The sequence below is a fragment of the Echinops telfairi genome, unplaced genomic scaffold (genome assembly GCF_000313985.2).
Source record: "Echinops telfairi isolate 266 unplaced genomic scaffold, ASM31398v2 ScPeMD7_7424;HRSCAF=8462, whole genome shotgun sequence".
In the NCBI taxonomy this organism is placed as follows: domain Eukaryota; kingdom Metazoa; phylum Chordata; class Mammalia; order Afrosoricida; family Tenrecidae; genus Echinops; species Echinops telfairi.
The window spans coordinates 59,843,459-59,852,213 of record NW_022111324.1 but is presented as its reverse complement, the minus strand read 5'-3'; the positions used below and the strand labels follow the sequence as shown (position 1 = coordinate 59,852,213).

Genomic DNA, 8,755 nt, shown 5'->3' with positions numbered 1-8,755 from the left:
CCCGTGTCTTCCAAAGTGGGGTAAGAATGTATGTTATATGGTGGTCATTTCTAAATCAAGGATTGCCCGTAATTTCAAAACTCATGGCTTTTGAATCTCTTTCATCAATATACAGGGTACATAATGCATTTGTAGCCGATAAACTATCACATACTCTTTGCTGCTGCTGCATGCTAGGTGGATTACCAGATACTATTGTTTACTACCATCTGTGACTGTGCCACATTTAATGTTTTTGCTTCAGTATGCATTAAAAGAACTCATTATGCTTGTTTTATTTGCATTGTTTCATATTCGTGTTTTAGATAATAAATGATTTCATAGGTTGCAATTATATACCATTCATATCTAAACCAGAATTCTAAGCTAAGAATTATTTCTGGAACCTAGTTGACCATTTGATGATCTTACTAATAGAATTAGATGTAATGTGAACTTAGTCTACTGAAGAACTGACTGTGATGTACAAATGTAAAGTTGCTAGCCATGTCCGTAGCAAAGCTACTTTTTAATCATGGAGGATTACGAAACCACTACCCCTTCTGTTTCATTGACGTAAACTCTCAGGCTCCATATTGACTTGCCTCATGACTTGTCAGTATATTGCCAAACCAGCTGTGGAACCAGCTGTTTGAACTTCAGTGAGATTTGGTACTATATTGTCCCTTCCTAGGGAAGAAAATTCTATGCATTGCCTGTAGGAACTTTTTTAAAGGAAGGGAAATAAGCTGTATACAGGAAAATACATGATCTACTTTAATTAATTCTCTATTTTATTGAATATATTTTGACAGGCACAATAGAACGGCAGTGGGAATATATATATAGCCATAATAAAGAAAACACGAAGATCCTAGGAGACAAAAATGGCGACCCCAATTGTGAAGACAGTGAGAACCAGTTTGACTTTTCAGTGATGTCCTATAATATACTGTCACAAGACTTATTGGAAGACAATTCACACCTCTACAGACACTGCCGACAGCCATTATTGCACTGGAGTTTTAGGTTTCCCAATATTCTGAGAGAAATTAAACACTTTGATGCAGATGTAAGTGCCAAATACTACTAAAACTCTTCAGGCAAGAGAAACTTGGGTGACATACTTCACTTGTGCATTTGAGAACTCACTGGTTTGACCTTTTCGCTTGTAGGATAGGAAAGAAAGGTATAGCCTGTGTGATCATGAGGTGTTGAAGGGATGAAGTATCAGGCATCAAAGAACAAAATATCATATTGTGAATGAGGGGGAGTGTGGGGTGGGGACCCAAAGCCCATCTGTAGGCAACTGGACACCCCCTTATGGAAGGGTCGCAGGGAGGAGACAAGCCAGTCAGAGTGCAGTGTAGCAATGATGAGACATACAACTTTCCTCTAGTTCCTAAATGCTTTCTCGCCCCTCCACTATCATGATCCCAGTTCTCCCTTTCAAATCTGGCTAGACCAGAGGATGTACACTGGTACAGATAGTAATTGGAAACACAGGGAATCCAGGGCGGATGATCCCTTCAAGACCAGTGGTGAGAGTGGAGATACCGTGAGGGTGAGGTAGAGAAGGGGAACCGATTATAAGGATCTACATATAACCTCCTCCCTGGGGGATGGACAACAGAGAAGTGGATGAAGGGAGACGTCGGACAGTGTAAGATATGACAAAATAATTATAAATTATCAAGGGTTCATGAGGGAGGGGGGAGCAGAGAGGGAGGGGGGGGGAAATGAGCTGATGCCAGGGGCTTACCTAGAGAGCAAATGTTTTGAGAATGATGAGGGTAATGAATGTACAAATGTGCTTTATACAATTGATGTATGTATAGATTGTGATGAGTTGGATAAGCCCCCAATAAAATGATTTTTTTTTTTAAAAAGAAGGAAAGGTGTTTAAAACTAGTGATGGGACAAGGTTTAACCGAGTGTCATGGCTTCTAGCATATCATTTGCTATTGATATCATCTGACTTTTCAAAAAGGATCCAAAATATTTAAGTATTAATTTTGAAATAAGAACTGGAAACATTATCCAATAAATGTTCTTTGGAATTTGATATTTAATAATTCATATAAATTTAAATATGGGTAATGAATGGCCTCTAGAGAAATCCACCCCTTAAAGAAAGGCTGGAAATAATTTCATGCACTTGGGAAAAATACCCAGCCTGTCAATGACAACTATCTCCTTTGTAAATACTCCTTTTGGGGTACGAAGTGAGCACTGTGTCATTTAATGTGTTTGGAATCATCAAATTTGGAAATGTGAGTTTGATGGCCCTGTCAATAGTTAAAAAAAAAAGAAATCATGCCATTTTCATAATTTTTTAAGTTTCTGAAGCCTATTTTAAAGGTTAAAACTTTATACCTCCATTTTTTTCTTAATCTGTTATTTTTTTCTCCCAGGTACTTTGTTTGCAAGAAGTTCAAGAAGACCATTATGGAACAGAGATCAGGCCAAGTTTGGAATCACTGGGTAATTTTTTGTTGTTGTTGCCAGATTTAACTTCTAAGATTTACGTGTATTGAAGCTAACAAAGATTTGTGTCCTCCCTTCAAAAATATCTTAATAGAAAACTTAATACGCATTGATGTATTTCAAGTGGAAATTTTTCTGTTGCTATGTGATTTTTATTCAAATGAAAAGGTGTGTGAGAATCTCTTAGTAGGTCCCTTTCCAAGGTGATGCTAGACCTCTGAAGATTCTGAACTCCATGAGGTCAGCTACCATTCTGTTTAGTTACCCATTTAACACCAGTGCCTAATGGATAGAAGTTAAAAGCCTGTTGTAGAAAACAGAGTAAGAAATAGGTTACTTGTGGTTACATAGTTTGAGAAATGCTTCCTACTTTGCTGCTTCTTACTCATTCAGCAATTGCCTTTTGAGTGCCTATTATCTAACCATCCTCTGAAGCAGGCATCAGGGATGCTGCAGTGGGTCAGAGAGTTAAAAATCCTTGCCCTTGTAGTGCATATATTCCAGTGGAGAAAGACTCACAGTAAATAAAATAAGTAAATTGTATGTTACAGTGATGGTTTTTTGTAGAAGAGTGAGAATATTTATATTTTAAACAAAAGGACTCACTGAGAAGGTGGTGATGGAACAAGTCATTGTAGAAAGCATCCCAGCAGTGGAAATCACAAGGGGACAGGCCTTCAGGTGAGAGGCATGTCAGCAGGTCAACGTGGTTAGAATGGAGTGAGGGGAAAAGGGACTGGAAGGTGAAGGGGGAGATTGATTTAAGGCTTCACTACCATTGGTGTGGCTGGGTTTTATTAGGATGGAAATGGGAGAGTGATAATGCACATTAAAGACGAGAAGCTTGCCCCAACCATATTACCATGCAACACGTTTTGGAGAAAACGTTTCGCTAAACATATTAGGAGAGTTGTGTTTTGACATATATGTATCCATGTGTTTATATGTGTGTGTATGAAAATCCAAAAACTCGGGGCCATTGAGTGGATTCTGTACCATAGTGACTTTAGGCTTTCTGAGGCTGTAAATCTTTATGGGAATAGACAGCTTCAACTTTACTCCCAAGGAATGACTGATGAGTTTGAACCACCAACCTTGTAGTTAGCAGTCCAAGGCTTACTTGACAGCGCCAGCAAAGGTCCATTAGATGTGTGTGTGTATAGATATGAGTATGCTGGGTTGCTGTTAGGTGTCATCCAGTTGGTTGTGACTCATAGCGACCCCATGTACAACAATGAACCGCTACCCATCCTTGCAGCCACAATGTCAACCCATCTCATCGGAGGTCTTCCTCTTTTTCATTGCCTCACTACTCTCCCAAGCATGATGTTCCCTTCGGGGAACTTGTTTCTCCCAACAACATGTGTAAAGTATATGCATCTAAGGAGCGCTCTGGTGGTACTTCCTCCAAGATAATAGATCAGTTTGTCCTTTTGGCAGTCCATGGTGCTTTCCGTATTCTTTGCCGGCACTATAATTCAAGTGCATCGATTCTTCTTTGGTGTTCCTTATTCACTATCCAACTTTCACATGCGTATGAGGTGATTGGATATGCCATGGCTTGGGTCAGGTGCACCTTAATCCTCAAAGAAAACATCCCTTTGCTCTTCAACATGCTTAAAGAGGTCCTGTGCAGTAGATTGATCCAAAGCAATTAGATGAACATAGATTCTCTTAAATTCACTTGTGTCTTGTAGGTTATCACTGTGAATACAAGATGCGGACAGGAAGGAAGCCTGATGGCTGTGCCATTTGCTTTAAACAGTCCAAATTTTCGCTCTTATCAGTGAACCCAGTGGAGTTCTACCGCCCTGACATTCCTCTATTGGACAGAGACAATGTTGGATTAGTGTTGCTCTTGCAACCCAGAATCCCATCTGCTGCCTCTCCTGCAATCTGTATAGCTAACACACATCTGCTGTATAACCCAAGGCGGGGAGATATTAAGTTGACCCAGTTGGCAATGCTACTGGCAGAGATTTCCAGTGTTGCCCACCAGAAAGATGGCAGCTTCTGCCCTATAGTGATGTGTGGTGACTTTAATTCCGTTCCTGGTTCTCCACTCTACAGCTTTATAAAAGAAGGAAAATTGAATTATGAAGGACTTGCTATAGGAAAGGTAAGTACTCCATAATTAAGGGGTGGACTAAGTTGATTTATTGATTGTTGTAAGGATAGTCATTATATGGCTGTTCAAAAACTGCAGCCTATCCAGTAGCCTCAGATTACTCAGGTAAAAAGATTTTCTACAATTACTACAACACTTGGTTGAATTTCATCTATCCATGGCAACACGCAGCTTAGAAGAATAAGTAGACTGTAAAATAATAATAATACCAGTAATAATAATAATGCAAACTACAAATGGGATAGAAGAAAATTGAAATACATGGCTGCTTCACAAATAAGAGCCAGTCCTTGCAGAACTTTTAAGTGCATTGATTTTTTGGTAACAGTAAATTAATATTCTTGTATAATTTTTCTTTTACGTAACATGAGGGGTTACCCAAAAAAACCCCATGGATGTGATGGGGATAGTTCATTTGGAGTTAATTCCACTAGGTCAGACTGTTAATCAAGCTATTTAGAGGTTCTGAAAAGATTGCTTAGCAGTGTGTGACAAAAAAGACCTGATTTGTGGCAAACGGGGAACTGGTTGGTTTTGCTATCACGATAATGCACATGCCCACACAGCCATCTCTGTGCCAGTTTTTGGCAAAAAAAAAACAACAACCAAAAAAACCAGTATACCTCTCTTGCCCCACGCACCTGACTCACTTGACCTCACTCCATGCGACTTCTTTTTGTTTCTGCGAATGCAGAGGGACAAGAAAGGGTAGGGATTTGACTATGTAGAAGAGGTGAAGAAAAAAACGAGGGAGGTGCTGTCAACCATCCAAACGGATGAGTTTGAAAAATGTTTCCAAAAAAGGAATCACAGATTTGACAAATGTATTAAGTGTAATGGAGAGTACTTTGAAGGTGATAAGGTTGTTTTGTAAAAAAAATTTAAATACACAACTTTGGGGGAAAAGTTCCTTTTGGGGATGTAACCCCCATATATTTAATTCTTTAGCTTGATATACTTGCTTATTTTAAATTTCTTATTGTGATTTGCTTTGCTTACTTAAATCATATCATCTGTATATGTAATCATTATAAGCTCTCTACCTCTGGACTTCTGAGTAGAAAAAGATTTTGTAAGAGTTGATCTCAGTATTTTATATGTAGAAGCAATAATGCAGGAGAGGAACCCTGGTAGCCGAAAGGACTGGTTCAGACCTACTGGGCCTCCACAAGAGAAAACTGTGGTAATCTGCTTTTAAAAAATTCAAAATCAAACCCATTTCCATCGAGTTGATTCTGACTCAATGACCTGTAAAGATTGTAACCTGAGAAACCCTGTAGAGCAGTTCCATTCTGTCCTATAGGGTCACTGTGAGTCAGAATCTATGTGGTAGCAATGGTTAGCTGTAGATTACAAGAGCCGAAAAAGGAAGAACAGTAGTGGTCCAAAGCTAATAGCACATTTGTGTGTCCAAAATAAAGAAAAACATTGGCATTTTCATAAAAATGATGTGCTTTCTGAACTGCATTTGAATAAGATGTTATGAACACACATAGTCTTGTAATAGAATGAATAAAGGGTAATATTCATCATACTTGGAAGGCCTCTTATTTAAGACAAGCTTTTCAATACGTAAGGTCTTTAAAATCTCCTCACTTTGAGTCCCCCCTCAAAGCCCATCGGTAGGCAACTGGACACCCCCTTACTGAAGGGTTGTGGGGAGGAGATGAACCAGTCAGGGTTCAGGGTAGCAACGATGACACAAATAACTTTCCTCTAGTTTTTAAATGCTTCCCCACTATCATGATCCCAATTCTACCTTACAAATCTGGCTAGACCAGAGGATGTACACTGGTACAGATAGGAACTGGAAACACAGGGAATCCAGGACAGATGACTCCTTCAGGACCAGTGGTGAGAGTGGCGATGCCTGGAGGGTGGAGGGCATGTGGGGTAGAAAGGGGGAACTGATTACAAGAATCTACGTATAGCCTCCTCCCTGGGGAATGGACAGCAGAGAAGAGGGCAGGGGGAGACGTCGGACAGTATAACATGACAAATAATAATTTATGAATTATGAAGGGTTCATGGGGGAGGGGGGGAGGGAGAGGGAAAATGAGCAGCCGATATTAGGGCTCAAGTAGAAGGCAAATGTTTTGAGAATGATGATGGCAACAAATGTACATATGTGCTTGACACAATGGATGGATGTATGGATTGTGATAAGAATTGTAGGAGCCCCCAATAAAATGATTTTTTTTTTTTTAAATCTCTTCACTTAAGATACCTGTTGAAATTTTGTTTAGGTATCTGGCCAGGAACAGTCTTCACGGGGACAAAGAATTTTATCTATTCCAATTTGGCCCCCAAACCTAGGTATCTCACAGAACTGTGTGTATGAGGTACAGCAGGTACCAAAAGTAGAAAAGACAGGTAAGTGTTTGCAATATGTTTTGGCAGTCTTCTCAGTAATAGTGGTCCATTTGAAGACCACATGGTGTCTTTAAAAGGGTAACATTGCAGGGATGCATATTCATATTAAATATATACTTATTTCCTTATTCCCTTTTTTTTAATGCTCTAAGTTTACCTTTTCCTTTAAGGTGAACTTTTTAAATGATTGTCATTGATGAATTATTTGCATGTGGCTGGGGAAATGCTTGTGTTTCATTTTTGTTTTCCCAGTCCTGGAGACCATAGGGATTCAGGATGAAGCATCTAACTAGGCCTCTATCTAAACTACAAATGCCATAAGTAACTATTCCTAGCCTAAGAAAACTATATTCATGCAAACTAGAGTCAAATAGTGTACCAGCAGTCCTAGTATGTTTCTCTTTGTTTTCACAGATGACAATCTGACACAACCACAGCTTGAGAAGACAGAGGTCATTGTGGCAGCTGGGAAGTGAGTGCTAACTTTAGCTGAGCTTCAAAAAGCACTTCTCAAAGATCACTTGGATTAAGAAAAAAGAAAGAAAATTATTATAATCTGTGCTTGCACTTACACCCCATAAACCTGAGTTCAAAGCCTACTCTGCTCCTTTTGAACTATAGTTGGGGTTGCTGTGGGATTGGATGAGGTACAGCACAATGTTGGATACATGATGAGTGTTTAAGCAATGTTATTAAAAGGAATAGACAGCTAATACACTTTGAAGTTTATTTCCATCACATTTTTAATTAAATATCAAGATCATTTAACAAAAAAGTATCTTCCAGATTTCAGGAAGGTTATTTACCTGTTCTGATTGATTAGATCTCAAAACAGCTTATTTGAGAATTGATTCAAAAGAATGTGCCAATAAAAAAGAAAAATGATCGTTTTCACTTATCTCTTGTACTGTAGGAAGCGGTCATTAGAAGTGTAAGGTTGAAGATGTATGGATTTCTTATTTAAAGAAATGGGTGCTTGGAGTGAGTTATAGTTCAGAAAGGAATGATGAGGGGGCTTGAGAAAGTTCATGGAGAAATTCCTCTATCCTCTAGTTCTCTTTTTCGACAAACTTTTTGAAGTCCTCATTTAATACAAGTTGGAAAAATTAATCTCATCTATTTGAGAGATTCCAGAAATACCTTGCTTAAATATTCTAGCCTTTTGTAGTTCTGATTTTTTTTGTCTTCAACATTTAATTTAATTTATTTTTAATCATTTTATTAGGGGCTCATATACCTCTTATCACAATCCATACATACATCAATTGTGTAAAGCACATTTGTACATTCATTACCCTCATCATTCTCAAACCATTTGCTTTCCACTTAAGCCCCCGGCATCAGGTCCTCATTTTTTCCATCCCTCCCCGCTATCCCCTGCCTCATGAACCCTTGATAATTTATAAATTATTATTTTGTCATATCTTGCCATCATCATTCTCTAAACATTCTCCACCCAAGCTCCTGTCATCAACTCCTCATTTTTTCTCCTCCCTCCCCACTCCACCTACTCTCATGAACCCTTGATAATTTACAAATTACTATTTTGTCATATCTTGCATTGTCTGATGTCTCCCTTCACCCACTTTTCTGTTGTCCTTCTCCCCAAGGAGGAGGTAATATGTAGATCCTTGTAATCGATTCCCCCTTTCCAACCCACTCTCTCCACCCTCCTGGTATCGCCACTCTCATGACTGGTCCTGAAGGGATCATCCACCCTGGATTCCCTGTGTTTCCAGTTCCTATCTGTACCAGTGTATATCCTCTGGTCTAGCCAGTATTGTAAGG

General features: G+C 39.0%; 1 protein-coding gene across 6 annotated transcripts in view; it reads left to right on the top strand.

The window, feature by feature from the left end:
* Nucleotides 1-8,755, top strand: part of ANGEL2 (angel homolog 2) — a 23,280-nt gene that overhangs the window by 6,600 nt on the left and 7,925 nt on the right. For all 6 annotated transcript variants that reach the window (XM_045297836.1, XM_004699882.2, XM_045297839.1 and 3 more), the window contains 5 exons: nt 795-1,051; nt 2,394-2,463; nt 4,164-4,585; nt 6,841-6,967; nt 7,382-7,439. In XM_045297836.1, coding sequence (XP_045153771.1) covers nt 795-1,051; nt 2,394-2,463; nt 4,164-4,585; nt 6,841-6,967; nt 7,382-7,439 — 934 coding nt within the window. The remainder of the gene's footprint in view (nt 1-794; nt 1,052-2,393; nt 2,464-4,163; nt 4,586-6,840; nt 6,968-7,381; nt 7,440-8,755) is intronic.